At 43.1% G+C, this 20,445-nt stretch overlaps 1 protein-coding gene and 1 long non-coding RNA gene across 7 annotated transcripts; one reads left to right on the forward strand and one right to left on the reverse strand.

The window, feature by feature from the left end:
- The first annotated feature begins 1,940 nt into the window (after nucleotides 1–1,940).
- On the forward strand, nucleotides 1,941–13,235 carry Znf235 (zinc finger protein 235). Of its 6 annotated transcripts, none has more exons than XM_078031928.1 (5): nucleotides 2,065–2,168; nucleotides 3,576–3,624; nucleotides 5,576–5,702; nucleotides 6,545–6,628; nucleotides 10,534–13,235. In XM_078031928.1, exons 2-5 carry the CDS (start codon nucleotides 3,610–3,612, stop codon nucleotides 12,447–12,449), a joined length of 2,142 nt encoding a protein of 713 aa, XP_077888054.1. In that variant the 5' UTR covers nucleotides 2,065–2,168; nucleotides 3,576–3,609; the 3' UTR covers nucleotides 12,450–13,235. The 6 variants fall into 6 exon arrangements, with proteins under 6 accessions (XP_077888055.1, XP_077888057.1, XP_077888054.1 ...); XM_078031930.1 differs by having other exon boundaries at nucleotides 2,076–2,141; XM_078031932.1 differs by lacking the exon at nucleotides 2,065–2,168 and adding an exon at nucleotides 3,199–3,222.
- On the reverse strand, nucleotides 5,986–14,202 carry LOC144370789 (uncharacterized). The gene is made up of 2 exons (XR_013430744.1): nucleotides 14,159–14,202; nucleotides 5,986–6,467 (listed from the first exon to the last, which is right to left on the reverse strand). It is a non-coding gene; the product is annotated as an uncharacterized LOC144370789 (long non-coding RNA).
- Nucleotides 14,203–20,445: the final 6,243 nt, after the last annotated feature.

The following is a 20,445-nucleotide window of genomic DNA, read 5'->3' on the forward strand; positions in this document are numbered from 1 at the left end:
GCTTCACCCATTTACTTTATATTTTATTCATTTATTTTTTATGTGGTGCTGAGGATCGAATCCAGTGTCTTACATTTTCTAGGCAAGCACTCTACCACTGAGCCACAGCCTCTCATCCATTTACTGTTAATCTATATATGTCTTTATAGTTAAAGTGATTTCTAAAAGCTGGGCACTGATGTGCATGCATATGATCCCAGATACTCAGGAGGCAGACACTTGAGGATTGTGTGTTTGAGCCCAGCCTGGCTGACATAGTGAGACTCTGTCTCAAAATTAAATTAAAATTAAAAGTAGGTTTCTTTTGGATAACTGTCAGAAAAGCATTTTTTACCTCTGGTCTTACACCACACTAAACACAGACTTGTGATGCCAGGTGTGTGGGGATTTCCTCCCCACCAGCAAGTAAGCAATAAATTCTGCAGTGGTCACCAGCATGGCCTCTAATCTAACTCAGTTCATACTCTCTTTTCCTGGAAACCTATTAGTTCCAGGAGTTTGTTTTTTTTTTAAATCAATCCTTTGTTATCTTCTCCACAGGCAAACATCTCATTTTTCAAACAAAGTTTGGTTCTTTTTTATGACTAGTGAGTATCTCAAACTTCCTCCCTTACTTCAGATGCCAGCCACAAGCTCCAGATGGTTTTACCTGTGCTTCTGAATGAACAATTGTGAACTGGGGTTCCTACAACCCTCCTTGGGTTCAATTAATTTTCTTGAATGACTTACAAAACTTGGAAACACATTTACTGGGTTATTGAAGAGGAAATTATAAATAATAAAAGAGATGCATGTGATGAGGTATCAGGGAAGGACACAGAGCCCTCTCTGGGGCACCACCCTCCAGGAATATCCACATGTTCAGATATCTGTAAGCTTCTCAAATGCTGTGCTTTTGGAGTTTATGGAGATTTCATTATAAAGGCACGATTGCTAATAGACTTTGTGGGGAAACCCAACAGACCTGTATATTCATATTCTTCTTGGCTTTCTGTGGAGCTGCCCTCCTTCTAGGGTAAGGGATAGGACCCGTGTTCCCAACTCACGAATATTCCTTTATCTTAAAATATACATTCTGGTTCACTTTTTATTTGCTTACATTATTTTTTAATATTTTCCTACTACGAATTATGTGGGCCAAGCTCATGCTCAAATACCTTCCATTGGACCTGACAAATGATTTCTGGGCTCAGGAGAGCGCTAAAATATTAACAGACTGGGCCTTAAGATTTCTTGCTCAAAAAAATATTCCCTATTTCCATCAATCCTGGACTGTATCCTCCAGTTCCTTATGCAATCCTAATCAAATCCCCCACTCAAAAGACCCACCTGAACTCAAAAAATTTTCAATAATTCCCAACCTTACATTGGCAGCCCCGACACTTAGCCCCGTCACGATGCCAATGCTGGGGAGGTGGTGCTCTCTTAATACAGGAGATGATTCCTTGAGCCTTGATCTTATCAACGGGTTGTAATGTTGGTCTTTGGGGAGCCGGTATTCAGCACGAGTGTTCTTACTTTCGGAGTCCAGCGCAGCTCAGCCTGCCATTCAAGTTTCTCATTCTCGTTTGCTTCCCCTAAAAACCGTGGATTTGAAACTGACTTTCATCATGTCAGCTTTGCTCTTCTCCCTCCCGCTCTCTCTTCCTTCCTCCTCAGTATTAGGGGTGGAACAGGAGCACTCTACCAGCCCTTTCTAGTTTTAATTTCACAGTCTTGCCATGCCATCCAGGCTGGCCTTGAACTTGCAGTCCTGCCTCAGCTTTGGAGTAGCTGGGATTATTACCTCCACACACACAACTGTTTTCGCATGAGCTTTAAGAAACGGACAACAAAAAGGAATCAGCCAGAGACGTGAATAACCCCAAACCCAACTCGCTTGAGTCAAACAGATACCCGTAAGGCGCAGCGCTGTCCTGCCAATGTTCTGGGAAGTATAGTTCTGGAGGAGCGTGATGCCAGGCATTCCGCCTAGGGATTCTGGGAAGTGTAGTCCCGGAAATACGTTTTCCAAGCACTTCCGCTTAGGGATTCTGGGAAGTGTAGTTCTGGAGGTGTGTGATGCTAGTTGCTTCTGCTTCTGGGAAATGGAGTCCAGGGACTGTGGGCGGGAGGAGGCACTTCCGCTCCCAGAAGGCGAGGTCGGTTCCGCGATTGCTCTGGGGGAGGTGAGCCAGCGGCGGGTCCCTGCGACCTCTCCAAGCCCTCTCAGTCTGGGCTTGAGGCCAGCGGTGACCTGGTCCGCGGCCTGGATAAAAGAAGCCAGCAAGGAGGGCGGGGTTGGGAAGCGGCGGCGTTTTGCGTCCTCGGGGGCAGAGCTTCCCGTGTTGGGGGTGGGCTTGTGCGTGCATCAGTTTGAGGGTCTTCTGTGCCCTCTGCTGCCACAAACCGCCTCACCCACACCGCCGGACGTGCTTGTTCCTTGCAGTAAAGTGCTGGGCAAGTTAATCTCGTCTTATCTCAGTTTCCTTATGGCTTTAAAGGTTAAAAGCCTGCCCAGTGGTGTTTTGCAAGAGTTCAGTGAATTTTTTTACGTGTATAAAATGCTTAAAAACATTTTCATGTTGCATGCTCTCCCTCTGTTGTAATACTCAGAGTGGTTCCGGTTTGGAAATTCCTCTGAGTCCAGGGTGGAGTGGGAGCTCCACACGCAGAGCCACTGTTCCCTTTCAGATCCTTGCCAGATATGGGGTTCTGGGTTTCCCGATCTCATTTTAAGAAGGAGTAGCGGATTGCTTCCAGTAGGAGCATGGAGAATGCCCTCTGTGTTTAATGAGACAGAGAAACTGTCATGCTCTGATTTCCGCTTTGCAAGGTGACTCCTTTAATAAGTGTTACAAAACACCATTTCTTAGAGAGTTGTAAGTTTTCGTTGATCATTACCTTCATGCAGATGAAAAGAGACTTTGGTGAGGTTCTTCCAGCTTAATAACTTGCAAAGAGATTTACCTATTAGAGGTAAAAAAAAATGTTGACAATTTAGTTACTATTATTGATGGAACAGATTGTGAGACAACTGGCCACAATTACAGACTTTTCTGAGGGTAGTGATTACTCACATGACAGTGATCACTCAATTCTGAGTTTCCTTAAAGATTCACTTTTTGAAAAGCACATTGCCATGGCAGTTTTATGAAGCATAATAGTGCTTGCTTGTCTGAAGCTATAGGAAATAGCATCTGAATATTATTATCCCTATTTACAGGTGTACAGGTGACCGAGGTGAGGCACAGAGACATTCATAACTTGCTTAAGCTTTACACTGCTGTCTGTAGAAGATAAGTACAAATGTCAGAATTTGAACCCATTATGTTACCCTGTGTGTCTGCTTCCCATTTTTAGATACCCAGGTTCAGAGGTGCTCAGCGTGCTAGGAACCGCATCTGGGTTAGGACTGTAATATGGATGGTTAATGAGCAAAGTCAACTGTCCGTAGCTGGCTCCTGGCTCCTGTTCTCTTCACTAACCTATGTGCAACTGTGTCCCCTGCAGAAAGGGGCACTTCTTTCTCACATGAAGTGCTTGTGAACTAACTGCACCCCTAGCACTCTCTCATGATGTCTTTCCTTTTGCAGAACTCTGCATTTTCCCAGAAGGAAGAGGAGAACAATGACCAAGATTCAGGTCAGTGGGGTTGGCCTTTCTGTTTGTTAAAATGACATCTCCTTTCACAAAGATCAGACATACTTTTATCTTGTTTGGGAAGGGTCAGAGAGCACCAGGCACACTTGAGGGATTGTTATATGCCAGGATCCTGCCTTTTATTTCCAAATATTAGTGTAAAAACTAACAGGTTTTTTCCCAAATGAAAAGCAATTCCTACTGAAGCCCACTCTGGGCCCAGCTGACATGTTCATGGCCTAAGCCAGGTGTTTCAGATGTTCCTTTCTGGTGAATGAAGAACCAGAAGAAGTGGGAGTTCTCCATTCAGGAACCTAAGGCCATACTGCATGTGTGCCTGGCACATCCACATGGACGAAGGGCTCCAAATGTAGCATTGCCCTTCACCTGGTCCCCTTTCTTACTGCCTTGCTCAGGTGTCACACCGGTCATTTATTACGTAGGTGTTGAGAATCCCAAAACAAATGCAGAAATAAGCAAAATCTTTAGAAATTTCCATGAAGAAAAGCACTATATACAAAGTTATGGGACAAGTAATAAATAGGGATGGAAATGTGAAATTGTACATGCCTGAAAGAGGTTTAATATTCTTGGTAGGAATCTTCCTGATGCACAGTATACTCCAGAATGACTGAGCAAAGTAGATGAATAGACAATATGTGAACAAGTCTTTTTTTAATTAAATAAATGGAAGTTTTTAAAAAGAATTGTTTTATCACTTACCAAATTACCCAACATTTAAAAAATGAGGTAATGTTCAGTTTGGGCCAGAATCGAGAAGCTTCAGGATTTATGATCTCTTACAGGACAAGTTATTTGGGAAAATTGCTGTTATATTAGCAAAATAAAAGTGCAATTTTTTTTTTGACAGTGCAATTACCACTCTTTGGAACTTATTCTAAAGAAATAACCAGACAAGTTTGGCTGAGACCTATGTAAAAACCTGATTTTGTAGAATCATTTATAGTTTTTAAATTTTAAGTTTTCAAATTGTACATTATCTGGAAAGACCAAATACACACAAAGTCTTCAGTTTTTGGTGCAACAATGAATATGATGAAATGGATGAAAATGATAATACTGATGATTGACATTTGTACATCAAGAATTCCCCTAAGTCCTTCACATGGTTTCACTCATCCCTTCAGGGGCCTAATGATGTAGGTACTGTTCTACAGATGAGCAAACTGAAGTATCTCAATACTTTAAAAACTTCTCAAAGTTAGATGACTTGTCCAAGTCACAAAGCAGATAGAGGACAGAGCCTTTGAATGTGAGCTGAGGCCGTTGGTTTCCAGAGCCTGTGCTCTTAACCTTGGTCCTGAATGCAGCTGCAGTTGACAGATATAGCCTGTTCCTGGGAAGACAGAACTAGTTACACACCTGCCCCAGAGGGTTACAGAGTGCCTGTTAGATTGGCAACAAAAGAGTGATAAGGTTGACTGTCCTTTATCCAAAATACTTGGGACCAGATTTCAAAGATCTTTGGAATATCTGCATAGATTTCTCTGGTTGAGCATCTAATAAAAAACCCAGAGTACTCCAAAATCTAAAACTTTTTAAGTAATATTGTTGCTTGGAAAATGTCAGATTTCAGAGCATTTGGGATTGTGGGATGTGGTGTGTTCAACCTGTACTGCCCAGAGAGAGAAGGAAATAGTTCCTATCAGATGCTATTGGTACAAAATATACACAAACTTTTTGACAAGATTTGGTACTCTCAGATTGTAACATGTAGGAACATCGTGATTTAACAAAGGCAGTTACTGTAGGGACTTAACTATGTGAAGGGCAACAAGTTACATGTACCAGGAGTTTTCTTTTTTTACCTGACAGCCCCCAGCCTTTTGGGTATGATTGTGGAAGGAAAATAACAGGAACTCACTTAAAGTGTTTCTCAGGTCCCAGTGGCCAGTGAGTGTAAGATTGAGGGTACACGTGCTTGATGTTATAGGAGGCAGTAACATTCAAGGACGTGGCTGTGGTCTTCAGTGAGGAGGAGCTGAGGCTGCTGGACTCTGCCCAGAGGAAGCTGTACCGAGATGTGATGCTGGAGAACTTCAGGAACCTGCTCTCAGTGGGTGAGGACAGGTGCCTGTGTAATTGGCATCAACCCTTTGAGCAGGGTTCTCGATCTTGGCACTGTTGATATTTGGGGCTGGATAATTCTTTGTTGTGGGGGTGAGCCTGTGCACTTTAGACTATTTAGTAGCATCTCTGACCTCTGCCCATGATAGTTTAAAGAGTAGAACTCCTCAGAAATCAGTTTTCCAGTTCTTTTGGAAAGTAGAGATAAGGTATTGCTGATGTTTGTTCTAAGGCAAACTTATCTTTTATAAATGAATTAGAAATGAGCAGTTGAGCTTAGGCTGCTTCTGGGTCTTTATTTCTTATCGATGGATCATGAAATTTAGTGAGTTGTGTCACATTTGTGTAATGAGAGGGTAACAGTGTCGGAGCTCCTTGGCGAGAATGCAGCATGTTGTAGCAATAGCTGTAGATGCCAGCAGTAGGGGACACAGGGCTGGCAGGGAAGTGATGGAAAGAGGCCCAGGGCTGGGGTTATGGCTCAGTGGTAGAGCGCTCAACTAGCACATGTGAGGCCCTGGGTTCGATCCTCAGCACCACATAAAAATAAATAATAAAATAAAGGTATTGTGTACAACCCCAAAAGTAAATATTGAAAAAAGAGAGAGAAAAAGAGAAAGGCACTGGTTAGAAACTGAGCATTAATTCTTTTATCTCAACAGTGTGTATAAAGTATTTCTAATGATGGTAAATATTTCTTACCCTGTGTCGTGATAGAAATGTTTGATAGATGCTGCTGAGAGGTGGGCAGGCAGAGCCTACAGTATGGGATCAGAAACAGAGTTTTTCAGAACTTTTGGCCTTAAATATTTTCACTTAAATCATCTTTTCACAGGACATCAGTCCTTCAAACCAGATGTGATATCCCAGTTGGAGCGAGAGGAAAAGCTCTGGATGGAGGAGATCCACACTCACCCAGGTAGGCTCTCAGATGCGAGCTGCAGCTGGAGTCATGGTGGGCCCATGTTCTGCCTCCATTTGGTATGATTTCTTCTCCACCCTCCACCAGAGAGACCTTAAACCTGTCACACCACACCACTCTCCTCTTCAGACCCCCAAAGGCTCTCATTCCACCAGTAAGATCCAGCCTTTGTACGGGGCTTGTACGGCCAAGGAAGGTTTGCTCATTCCCATTACTTTACCATTCTCCATTTTCCTCCTGTGATCTCCCTCCTTGTTTATCTCTGCTGCCCTTGTTGGTTCAGATATGATCATTATGGTTCTGCATCAGAGCCTTTCCTTTTTCTCTGGCTAGAATGTGTTTATCCAATAAACCTCCAACCCCTCTTTCTGTCCCTCCCTCCCTCCCTCCCTCCTTCCTTCCCTCTCTCCCTCCCTCCTTCTTTCCTCTACTGAGGATTGAACCCAGGGGTGCTCCACCATTGAGCTACACCCCCAGCCCTATTTGTATTTTGAGACAGCGTCTCCTATATTGCCCAGGCTGGCCTTGAACTTGTGATCTCCTGCTTCAGCCCCTTTCTTATTTCATTGGTATCTGCTCAGAAGTCTTCATGAGAGGCCTGCTCTGATCAGCCTGCTAAAAGTGCTATCTTCCCCTCCCTCTCCATGGCAGCTTGCCTCAGTTTGTGTCTAAGCACTGTGCCACCAAACTAGCTAACATGTTTGTTTTTAGTTGTAAAATATATCACATAAGCTTGAGCATTTTAACCATTTTTCGGCATACTGTTGCACTAAGTACATTCACATTATTGTGCAGCCATGATAACATCCATCTCCAGAACTTTCCACTATTCCAGACTGAAATTCTGTACCCATTAAGCAATGACTCCCTGTTCTTCCTATCCCTCCAGCCCCTATTCTGCCTTCTACCTCTATTAAGTACTACTCTAAGTACTTCATGTAAGTGGAATCATGTATTTGTCCTTCTGTGTCTTTTTTCAGTATGTTATCCCCAGGGTTCATCTATGTTGTAGCATGCATTGGAATTTCCTTCTTAAGGCAAAATAACATTCAACTGTGGTCTGTACCGCATTTTCTTTTCCCATCCACCTGATGGACATTTCGGTTGTTTTCACCTTTGGTCTCTTGTTGAATAATGCTGCTGTGAACGTTGGTATACATGTCTGTTTACCTTCCTACCTTCCTTTCTTGTACGTTGATAACCAAGAAGCAGAATTGCTGGGTCTTATGATAAGTCTGTGTTTAATTGTGAGAAATAGTTAGTTTTCCCCAACAGCTGCCTCTTTTTACATTGCTACACCAGTGCACAGGGATTCTGATTTCTCCACATTCTTGCCAATACTTGTTTTATTTTTAAATAATCATCCCGATGGGGTCAAGTGGTATCTCATTGGGGTTTTGAGTTGCATTTCCCTAATGATTACTGATATTGAGCATCTCATGCTTATTGGACTTTTGTGTTTCTTCTTTGGAGAAATGTCTATTCTAGTCCTTTGCCTATTTATTTTTAAATCTTTCTTTTTTTATTGTTGTTAAGTTTTAGGAGTTCTCTGTTTTTTTTTTTTAATTGAGTTCTGTTTTAGACTGGATTTTAATCCCTTATCATATACATGATTTGCAGATCTTTTCTCTTGTTGTGTTTGTTGCCTTTTTAACTATTTGGTAGTGGTTTTTGAACAAAAGTTTTAATTTTTGTGGACTCCAGTTTTTTTTTTCTTTTGTTGACCCTGTGTTTGTTTTCATATCCAAAAAATTGTTTGTAAATCCAAGGTCGTGAGGCTATTTCCATGTTTTCTTCTAAGAGTGGTACAGTTTTAAATCTACATTTAGGTCTTTGCATTTTGAGTTGACTTTTGTACATGGTATAAGATAGGTTTTTTGATTTGTGTTGTTTTGCAAAAGCACTTTACCCCTAGGCTTATCTTCATTTTTTGCATGTGAATTTCCAGTTACTGCACAACCATTTACTGAATTTGTTGAAAGAAAAAATTGTCCTTTTGCCATTTATTTGTCCTACCAGCTTTATCAAACACCATTTGACGGAAAGTGTGAGGCCTATTTCTAGGCTCTTATTTCATTAGTTAGTAGGTGTTTTTGTATGTGTGTGTGGGAAGGTATACCAGGGGTGAAACCCAGAGGTGCTTAACCACTGAACCACATCCCCAGCTCTTTTTATTTTGAGACAGGGTCTTGCAAACTTGTGGAGGCTGGCTTTGAACTTGCGATTCTCCTGCCTCAGTGTCCCAAGCTGCTGGGATTACAGGTGTGCGCCACCGTACCTTGTCTTTATGTATTTATGTCTTTATGCTAGTACTACATTTTGATTATGATAGCTTTGAAACCAGGAAGTATGCATTTTTTCTTCTTATTAAAATTGTTTTGCTATTTAGGTTCCTTGAGAGTCTATAAAAAATTTTAGGGTGAGTTTATCTATTTCTGCAGGGAAAAAATATGATTTTAGTGAGGATTTTTATAGGGATCTCATGCAATGTGCAGATTACTTTAAGTAGAAGTGATAATATTAAATCTAATCTATGAAAATAAGAGGTCTTTCCATTTGTTGATGTCTTTCTTAATCTCTTTCATCAAGTAGTTTCTGGTGTACAAGTCTCTTACCTCCTTAGTTAATTCTTGTGTATTTTATTCTTTTTGATGCCATTGTAAATGAGATTTTTTTTATAGTTTGTTGTTATAATGTAGAAACAGCTGTTTTAGGGTGTTTTGTATCCTGCTACTTTGTTAAATTGATTTATTCTATCAGCTTGTGCATGTGTGTAATCTTTATGATTTTCTACATATGTCATCTATAAACAGTAAAAAATTTACTTCTTCCTTTCTAATTTAGATGCCTTTTTTGTTTTCTTGCCTAACTACTCTGGTCATATTACATTCAATGTAGAAAGCATGCATCCTTGCCTTGTACTGATCCTAGAGGAAAAGCATTTATTCTTTCAACATTGAATATGTTTGCTGTGGGGTTTTTCATTTATAACTTTTATTATGTTGAGGTGGTTCTGTTCCTGATTTGTTAAATGTTTTTATCATGAAAGGATTTTTAATTTTGTTATGTATTTTTCCCACATCAATTTAGAGGATCATATAGTTTTCCCCCTTTGTTCTGTTCATTTTGTATATTACATTGATTTTCATGTTAAACCATCATTACATTCCATGAGTAAAACCCATTGTTGTTTCTGGGCATGTGTAGAGACTGAGAGAGAGTGTGTGTGTGTGTGTGTGTGTGTGTGTGTGTGTGTGTGTGTGTGTGTGTTCATTCTTCCAACTCCTCCACACACTGGGAAATTAGATCTTTAGAACCAGAGTCAGATCCCATGTCAGGGCCTGAAGGGTTCTGTCAACACATCGCCTCTGTTCCCTCGCTGGGCCTCTTGGTCCCCCTGCAGCTATCCTGGCCAGTGCTCACTGTGCTTTCTCGTGCATTTTCTCATCCTTAATCTGCATTGGACCCCAACAGACCAGCCTTCATGTAGCTCACATGATGTTAGAGGAACTTCTCTGCTCCCTCCAGTTTGGGGGTAGGTACTGGATCCCTGCTTCCTTCACCATGACACACAATAAATAAAAATGCATTGAGAAGTGGCTTTGTAAACTGGAAAATGGGAAAGGCACACACAGGTGCAGAGAAGCACATGCTCAGAGGAGAGGAAAACTCAGGTCTGGCCCCGGCTGACCATGGATTTCATGCCATTTTAAGCATGGTTCCTTCTTGATTCAGCATTCTCCTTATCTCTGTAGGCCTTTGTTTTCCAGAGCGCCTATACCGTGACTGCAGCAAGTCTTCAGTGTTTTAATGCTCACAGAGGGGAAAGAGGGCTCGGAGCTCCCCAGTCCCCATCATTGCTGCTGGCACTTTCTGTCCTTAACTCCTCTTTGCCCTTTCAGGAGGCAGGAATCAAAGCAGGGTGGAGAGTCGTCATGAAGCAGGATGGAAGTGCCTTTCCTTGGGAGAGCTTTCATGCTGGCAAATCGGGAGACATGTTGTGAACGGAATGACTGAAAGTCAAGACTGCGGGATAGACAGTCAAGGGAGGTGCTGTCAGTTCCCCAAGCAGTGCGGGGTCTCCTGCCACGTGGGAGTGGGAGAGCCCGTCCAGGAAGCTCGGGAGGATGGCTCTCTTGTGAATCTCCTTGGGGATCATCCCATTATTGAAAACCAGGGGTTTCCAACTGGAAGAGCGCAGAGTTCTTGGAGTGAACTGTGTTGCAGTGAGACACAGAACCATCAGAAAAGTTGTAAACAGATGAAAAACAGACTGTGTCTGTTTGCCCCCCATGTTGACGTTTTCAGTTGCAGTTCACACCGCCACAGTGATGCGGGGCAGGACAGGGCGAAGGCTTCCCCTCTGACCGAGCATAGCCTTCACCCAGGGCGGAAAACTCAGCAGACGGCTGGACATGAGGAAGCCTCCAGGCACAGTCCCAGTCCTGCACGTCAGCAGGTCCTCTTTGGAAAGAAGCCTCTGGCACGGAGCGTTCATGGGGCCGAGCCCTCGGGTGTTCCTGCACTGCAGACCGTCCACACGGGAAAGAAGCGCTACTGGTGTCAGGAGTGTGGCAAGGGTTTCAGCCAGAGCTCCAACCTGCAGACCCATCAGCGGGTCCACACTGGGGAGAAGCCCTACACCTGCCCCGAGTGTGGCAAGAGCTTTAACCAGAGCTCACACCTGTACGCCCACTTGCCTACCCACACGGGAGAGAAGCCCTACCGGTGTGAGAGCTGCGGGAAGGGCTTCAGCCGCAGCACGGACCTCAACATCCACTGCCGCGTCCACACCGGGGAGAAGCCGTACAAGTGTGAGGTGTGCGGGAAGGGCTTCACCCAGAGGTCCCACCTCCAGGCCCACGAGAGGATCCACACAGGGGAGAAGCCATATAAATGCGGGGACTGCGGGAAGCGCTTCAGCTGTAGCTCCAACCTTCACACCCACCAGCGGGTGCACACGGAGGAAAAGCCGTACAGGTGCGAGCAGTGCGGCAAGTGCTTCAGCCTGAGCTTCAACCTCCACAGCCATCAGCGCGTCCACACCGGGGAGAAGCCGTACAAATGCGACGAGTGCGGCAAGGGCTTCAGCTCGGCCTCAAGTTTCCAGAGCCACCAGAGGGTCCACACAGGGGAGAAGCCATTCCGCTGCAACGTGTGTGGGAAGGGCTTCAGCCAGAGCTCGTATTTCCAGGCCCACCAGCGGGTGCACACTGGAGAGAAGCCGTACAAGTGCGAGGTGTGTGGGAAGCGCTTCAACTGGAGCCTGAACCTGCACAATCATCAGCGCGTCCACACCGGGGAGAAGCCCTATAAGTGTGAGGAGTGTGGCAAGGGCTTCAGCCAGGCCTCCAACCTTCAGGCCCACCAGAGCGTGCACACTGGGGAAAAGCCCTTCAAGTGCGTGGCGTGCCAGAAGCGGTTCAGCCAGGCCTCGCACCTGCAGGCCCACCAGAGAGTCCACACCGGAGAGAAGCCCTACAAATGCGACACCTGCGGCAAGGCCTTCAGCCAGAGGTCAAACCTCCAAGTCCACCAGATAATCCACACCGGGGAGAAGCCCTTTAAGTGCGAGGAGTGCGGGAAGGAGTTCAGCTGGAGCGCGGGGCTCAGCGCCCACCAGAGGGTGCACACGGGAGAGAAGCCCTACACCTGCCAGCAGTGCGGGAAGGGCTTCAGCCAGGCCTCCCACTTCCACACGCACCAGAGGGTCCACACGGGCGAGAGGCCGTACATCTGCCACGTCTGCTGCAAGGGCTTCAGCCAGAGGTCGCACCTTGTCTACCACCAGAGGGTCCACGCTGGAGGGAGTCTGTAGAGGAGACAAGGTGGTGTCACCCTCAGGTGGCTCCTTCAGAACAGAAGCTTCGAAGAATCTTCACAGGAAAGCAGCTCTCTAAAATGCCATTTTAAGGAGTCAGGCAATAAATTCTTCACAAATGTCAGAGTTCGCAGATGAAGAAACACTTCTATAGATAAGATCAGTGTTTAAACCAGCGTTCCAAAGTGTCACCATTTGTGACAAAGAATCTTGATGTTTGATAGTCTTCTAGGAAAGAGATTCATGAATGAGGACTATGGGTAGGACTTTGATAAAAGAATGATGATTGACAAAATTTGATGTCAACTAAAGTGTAACTTCCACATGGGAAGACCTTCTCCCCAGGTCTCTGCCATGCAGAGCTGTGGTTGGCTCCAATAGGAGAAAAATTTATTTGAAAAGTGAGTCCCTGTCCTAAATTCATACTAATTTATATGCATATGGACTCCTATAAGTAGCCTTAATAATAGTTTCCAGAATTGTTGAAGTGCAGAGCGTTATTCAATATCACCATCCACAGGACACATGTAGACAAGCCTCGCGACTGCCCCCTCCGACACCCAGCCTATTCTTTGTTCAGTGTGTCAGTTTTGTACAGTATAAATTTTAGTGACATTTGTATTTTATAGACTAAAAAATGCTTTTAATTTAATCTAACAAGACATGACAATTTACATGATTGGAAGTGTGGGGCACTAATTTATCAAGGTAGAGCTTGACTCTTAACTCCTTGAGTAGTAGTTACTGATGACAAAAAGTTTCTAAGTAAACTTGAGTTTTTAATTGGCTTCTTCTCATTCTTTCCGTCCAGGCTTAGGTCAGCTCCTGTTTCTGTGTAGTTCTTGATCGGGGCCCTGAGGCTTTGGCAGTGGTTTAGCCTCTTCGTTCTGCTCTATAGGATTCCTGAGACTGGGTAATCGATAAGGAGCAGATTCCTTAGAGTTCTGGAGTCTAGGAAATCCAAGATCCAGGGACCAGCATATGGCGAGGGCTTCTGAGTGCATCCTCTCAGCAGCAGGGAGGGTAGGAGAGGGGATGTGGGCCACTCCCAGGACGTAACAGCTTGGATCTGTTTGTGACTCGATCACCTCCTAAAGGCTCCTCTCACCACTTGTATTAGGGAATAGGATTTCAAGACAGACTCTAGGGGACATGTTCAAACCATAGCCGGCAAATTTTTATTAAATGTAATGAGTTCGGTGGATTTCCATTTCCACATTTTCACAGCATTCTGTGTGCACTTGTCACTATGAGTGAACAACGTAAGTTTTGAAAGACTGGGCGGCCAGTATGTACCAGAAAGCCCTTTTTGCTTAAGAGATTGTTCACAAAGATAGCCTGAGTTTTTTAAAGTAGGACAGTAGTAAATGGTTTGAATAAATCTTGTGTGTTAATTGCAGCCGTTAAAGACAATGACATGAAAAGAACACAGATTTTTAATGAGAAAGGTTACAGCCTCCCTGGTGTGATCCAGTCAGTGGAAATGTGTGTCACTGAAGGTGATTGAGGGCATGAGGAGAATGTGCAGAAGAACATGCATCAACTTGCTAACAGTGGCTTACTCTGGCAGGGGGCAGTGGGATGATTTTTGTCTAACTTCAAAAACTTGTTTACAGTAAACTATTAGCAGTTTTACCAAAGCTGTGAAACCAAATAATGCAAAAAGGACAATCTCTTTCAGCAAAATCTTAGTTTTGTTACTTTACCTCATGGCATGTAAACCTGTGCTACAGGGGTCCATAAGAGAATGTTCATTGTAGGTAACAGCAAACTTTCCATCCATCGACTGGATTGCCAGCACTCCTGCAGCAGAATACTGTGCAGAAGGAAGTCACAGAAGGTAAATTTATGATTACTGACATTGGTAGATACCCAGAATATGTTTAGAAAAATAGTCAGAGACAGGATTTTGTATGATCATGTGCATATGTGAGTGCACATCTATATACCTACACACAATATATATGATCTTGATACTTTTAAAGGTAATAGTATTTTCTTTTACTTGTAATTTCTAAATATGCTTTAAAAACTTTTATGAACATAGAAGATTCAAGAATTATACAAAGAATTCCATATATTTTTGGAGTCTAGCATAACTGCAATCAGACCTGTTGATTCACATGTTGAGTGTCTGAGCTCAAAGGACTCTCTTTGATGCAGGGGACACAAGACTAAATCAGTCAGAGTCACTCCAAGTGAATTTGGGACGACTAAATAAAGACACACACACACACACAGAAAGTACCTTTTTCTTTGGGTTCGGTGACCGCTCCTCAGCCACAGCTCCCACAAGGGGGGCAAGGCAGGCAAGAAAGAGAGGGAGCACACCTCAAACCCGAGTTTTATTGGAGAGAAGCCATTCAAATGAGGCAAGGGGTAGGGTTACAACAAACAGTGGGTGTAATCCAGCGCCCACTCCTGGAGTTGCTCCTCTCTTATCTGAGCGGAGGTAAGGCCCAATTGCAGAGCAGTGGGTGCAATACCAGTTCAGTAGCTCTTTACGCTGGACTTAAAGGTGTGTACAAAGTTCCTGTCCAGAGCGGCTCCCCACATTTTGGTGTTGCATCACACAACTAAAGTGAATTTGGGGAATAATAAAGACAGAAAGTACCTTTTCTTTGGGTTCAGTGACCGCTCCTCAGTTGCAGCTCCCACAAGGTGGGGAAAGGCAGGCGAGAAAGACCAAGGAGCACCAGCACATGCTGAACCCTTCTATTGGGGAGAAGCCATTCAAATGAGGCAAGGGGTCAGGTTTCAGGGTTGAGTCTAGCTTCATGAGGTCTTGCTGTCAGCAGGTTGACTGACATCTAGGAAGGCCACAACCATCTCATGAGCTATGTGGGGGTCATGGCAGAGCAAGTAAAAAGACCAGAGCAAGGCCCCCAAAACAGGGGCAACTTTGGTTCAGTCCACTTTGCGTGCTCAGTGCCCATAGTTCTCACACACACACACACACACACACACACACACACACACACACACACACGGCCCATGGCTGGCTTGCCACAGCCCCACATTCTCATTGCTCAAAGCTACGGTGCACTCAATACCCACATGGCAGCTCCAGACATTTTGGTATTTTTCAGAAAGTCTATCATGTGGCATCTGCAGCATTGACTTCACAGTAACTGGACATCACACTGTGACCCAAAGCCACAACGCTTTCCTGAAGAAAGCTCACACAAATACTGTGGCCTTTTCTATTTGTCCTTGGAAGATGCCCCTTGTGCCTCAGCCAGTGCACTATGGGGTCATGAGGAGGAGAAATTCTAAACACATTATAGGACCACTATGTGTTGATGATAATGTTTCCTATTCTAAGTTTATTCAAATTAGACAAGTGCCCCATATGTGCACAGCACTGTTTTAGGATCTGATCTAGATTGTCCATACCCTGCAATTTAGTTTTCATGTTTGTCTTTAATCTGGATCAGTACCATAGCTTTTTGGTCTTTCATGAAGTGGACATTGCTGAAGAGTACAGGCTAGTTATTCTGAAGAACATCCCTAAATTTGGGTTTGAGTCTTCATGATTAGATACAAGGTAAGCGTGTGTGGCCCAAGTAACCCATGAATGATGTGTCACAACAGGAAATGTGTTGGCTTCATCGGTGATCCTAGTTTTGATGACTTGAATAAACTGGTGACTGCCAGGTTTCTCCGTTCCTGTTTTGACTTTGAAAGTAGTATTTTATGGGGAGATCTCTGTATTTTGTAACGACCCCATTAGTTTTTGTCTTAGTGTTTGCTGATTCTTGCCTGAATCAATTATTACTGTGAAGACTACGAGTAGTGTCTTTTGTATTCCATCACTTTTTCTGTATTTAGCAATGGCTTCCTATTGTCAGTATGAGCCCTTGTTTTATGGCACAATAAAAAAAAATCTTGGATATTCCCTGCCCCAGATTCTGGAGAGATTATCTAGAGAGCTCAATTTCTTTCAGTGAGGACTGGTATAACCAAGCTCTTGGTCTCCTGTGTACTCATCATTGAGATTTCAGGGTTATGTGTAAACTACTGATACCTCCAATATCAAGTAACTATTGCACAGTTCTTGTCTTCTCCACCTCCATACTGACTTCTATTTTCCAAGAGGCAGAAACAGGTCCCCAATGTCATCAATATGTTACTCATTTGTTTAGGCGTCCAGTGTACAGCAGATAGGTTTAGAATTACTAAATATTATTGCAAAAGACAAGTTTTGGTAGTATTCAAGTATTGTTTGCAGAAGTTTTTAAAATCATTAGACCAGCTATGTATGGACAAGGACCTTGTTGTAGTTATTTAATCTAATTATTTTTGTGCTCATAGTCTGTGGGAAGCTGTCTTGCTGAATGATTCGTATTCTCCTTCCCATGATCAGAGAGGCTCTGTCGGTCACTTTTGTAGTGATCTGGACATTGCCCTGATCCTCAAGGTAGAGGATGTGTCTTCAGGAGTAGGCGTGCTGTCCTGCAGCCCCTTGGACTCACCTGTCCTTGTAACCCTGCCCTTCCTGACCTTTTTTGGATGGAACTTTCTAAGAATGAGGGTCCCCCCAATAAAAGCTCACTTCCAAAACTGCTCACTCTCTCTGACTTTCCTCACTCTCCCATTTGAGGAGCTTGAGGCTGAGAGTGGAGGAGCCCTCCTGAAGCTTGGTTTAAAGGTAAAGTGTGTCTGTGTTTTATTTGGTGTCCCAGGAAATTCACACCAGCGACCCGTAGTTCAGCTGCCCATGCAGGTTGGGGGCAGCAATATTCATTTTTATATCCTTATATTTAGACAGATTTTTGTTAAATAATTTAATTAGAAGAAATACTGACATCCATCTTCTCTCTCACACCTTTAGCACGAGGCCTGGAAATGGGATGTCTTTGTTTTCTCGAAGTCTGCTTCCCTGGCATGGATATTCATGTCAAACTGCCCACTGCCCACTGCCCTTCTCCATCCAGTCATCAACAATCTGACTCTCCCTTCTCCTCCCTGACAGATTTTCTCTCCACACTCAGTCTCTCCCCCTGCCACTACTCTTATCACAGGACTTGCAGGGTACAACATCTAAAACCTGGCCTCTCGGTCCCTGGCCACCATACACTGTCATCTCACTTTCAAACAAATGAAATTCTGCAATTGCCACTTCCCTCTTGGAGCTCACCTCTTTCGTTCTTATTTTTTTTAAAAAGCCCCTTTGAACTCAGAAGCATATGGCATCCATCATCTGCCACCTCTTCACTCTACCACTGTGTGTCCTCTTGACCAATCTCCCCCCGTAAGCCTGGAAAGGCCAGCAAGGTCCCGGTTACCCAGAACTGCATCTTATGTGAAATGCTAGCAAGAAGGAAAGTTGGTCATATATTTTTCCAGTGATTATAGAAAAGGCAGAGAAGAGACAGTTGGGCCAGAGTGTTTGCTGGATGATGCGAGGTATGCTGTGTGGTTCAGATCAGTTGTGGCCTGCACACATTTTGTGCCTGCTAGTGCCAATACCAGGTCTGTCTTCAGAATGCTACAGGAGTGAGGAGAAGGAGGCTACAGTGTAACGGCAACCCTCCTGGGTTTTTAAAATTTTGTAACAATTGATCAAATCTGAAATTGGTCATCTGTGAGACAGTTCTTGAATCGGCATGAGATGGTTGGGAAGCCTGTAAAGAGCAAAAGAGGAGTGTGGTAGAAGCATTTTCAATGCTTTTATATGGGGTTCCATTCCAATAAGTCGTTCTTGTTACACTGAAATTTCAGCAGATACCAACTTTATGTAAACTCTAGACTAAATACTAGAATACTTGATAAGCTTACCTATCTTCTATATTTTAAAATATATTTGTCGGTGTGTATCCAATGGCCCTGGAGAATAAGCAAGTGCAGGCAGATCCCATGGGTGGTTTCAGCACTGACGGGAGCGAATGACAGAGTTTTCTGTTTTTTATGTACTGGGAGCAAGTCCCAATTGGCAAAACTGAAGGTAACTAAAACTCTGAGGGGAAATCTGCAGTTTTCCAACTGAAAAAGACTCAGAAGAGTTCAAGCAAATATGATGGAAAGTTTGGTAGTGTGAAGACCCTGGGAAGAAGAGAACCAAAGGGAGGAATTCCCAAAATGTGGGTATAAATGCCACCACATATCTAGCTAGCACATACCCTGGCTAGCAAACAGAACAGACTTTAATTAAAACAATGTGAAGAACCTAATTGAGATTTAAACTGCCACACATGGGAAGCAGTTTCAGTCTGAGGCCAGCTGATTTAATTATCAAATATAAGAATGAAAATCAGTACTCTTTGGAGGAATATTATAGAACTCAGATATCCTCAGTATAATAATCACAATTTCCAGGCTATGGTCCAAAATTACTGACCCAGGGAAAAACAGAAAAACATGACCATTTTCAGGGGAAACAAATCAATGAATATCAACCTTCAGAATCCAGATGGAATTAAGAGGCAAAGATTTTTCTTTAATTTTTGTTTAAAGGAACTGGGTTTTTTAAACTTTTGTTTAAAAGACCTGCAGGTCTCAGACTACCCTCAAAGAGGCAGTTGTCCACTGATGCTTTAGCAAAGACTTTTGCAAAGCTGCCATAACTGTGCTTTCAATGAAAGGGAAAAGATTATTATAATGAAGAAAATATTACTGAAGGAATAGAAACTAGTGGCTCAGGAGGCTGAGGCAGGAGGATCATAGGTTCAAAGCCAGCCTCAGTAACTCAGCAAGGCCCTAAGCAACTCAGTGAGACTCTTTCACTATATAAAATATGAAAAAGGGGTGGAAGATAGGGCTCAATAGGGCTTAGTGGTTAAGCACCCCTGGGTTAAATTCTCAGTATCAATAAATAAATAAATAAATATAATACTTTCTGTGATCCCTGCAGCTAAACCCTAAATCCCAGGCACGGTCCATGTTTCCACTAAATGCTCTTCTCTAAATAAATGGTTCTCATTTAGGAAAAGCCTACTTGTTGGTATTGCAGCATCATTACCATAACTTCTCATTCTCTGATTTCTGATTATACATTCTGAACATGCTGCGTTCCAAAAGACATAGTTTTACTGCCACAAACAAAGAGCACATAATTTTAATCCTGCCCCAATAAGAAATACATTCGATGAAATTGCCAAACTCCATTTTATTCAGCATGTATTTCACAGGGATAGAGAAAGATATGGGGTAGGGAGTTTGACAAATATCATTCTAATTTTGCATAGTTCTGACCTAAGAAGATGGATTTTAAAAAAAGCTACAGCACCAGAGACAATCATGTCAAACCCTGCCTAGAAGTGCAGAGAACCTCAAGTCACGATCAATTCAGGATTAACGAACTACATTAGAGCCTTTGAAAGTGTTACTGTAAATCTTGAACTAACAGTGCTGAAAATTTAGTTGTGAAATAATCAGTGGTATGTTATTGCAGTTAACAAAACCTTTCAGGCTGTAGTATGAAAAAAAATTCAAAAGATTCAGAGACTAGGGAGAAGCCAGGAGGCAAGTGTAATAATATCAAAAATAGTGCTCTCAATTGCAGCTCTAGTTGCATTCTGCCTTTTAATTCATGTTTGTTCTTCAAGTTATTTTCTGCAGGTTTCCTCTTCTTGATACAATTTTCAAATATTGTATGTTTTCTACTTTTGATCCATTAATAAACAGGTGCTGAACACACCTACCAAGTGCTAATCAATGTTAAAGTTGTGGAGATTCAGTAGCAAAGTCCTTGCCCTCAGGGACATGTCTAGTAGACATATGGGAATCATTATACCTAACCAACTTATTTTTCCTAAGGGCTATCTTTGAATGATGACTATAATTGTCAAACTTCTGAATGAAACCCTTACTTCACCACTTACAAGGGTGCTCCACTATGTGGTCCTGAGACCACTGGGACATGCTGAGCTGGGGTGAAACATTTCTTTTTTTTTTTTTTTAAAGGGTTTGTGCAAGCTCTGTGTATTATTTCTTTTTTTAATATTTATTTTTCAGTTTTTGGTGAACACAACATCTTTGTTTGTATGTGGTG

This window comes from Ictidomys tridecemlineatus, chromosome 15 (assembly GCF_052094955.1).
Source record: "Ictidomys tridecemlineatus isolate mIctTri1 chromosome 15, mIctTri1.hap1, whole genome shotgun sequence".
NCBI classification, from domain to species: Eukaryota; Metazoa; Chordata; class Mammalia; order Rodentia; family Sciuridae; genus Ictidomys; species Ictidomys tridecemlineatus.

What these genes read in the sequence shown, in the direction of transcription:
- Znf235 (XM_078031929.1), top strand. Translation starts at nt 1,956, where the DNA reads ATGCCAGGCATTCCGCCTAGGGATTCTGGGAAGTGTAGTCCCGGAAAT. An exon ending in GAACAATGACCAAGATTCAG is followed by an intron (nt 3,625 to 6,544) that starts GTCAGTGGGGTT and finishes ATCTTTTCACAG; the next exon opens with GACATCAGTCCTTCAAACCA. An exon ending in GGAGATCCACACTCACCCAG is followed by an intron (nt 6,629 to 10,533) that starts GTAGGCTCTCAG and finishes TTGCCCTTTCAG; the next exon opens with GAGGCAGGAATCAAAGCAGG.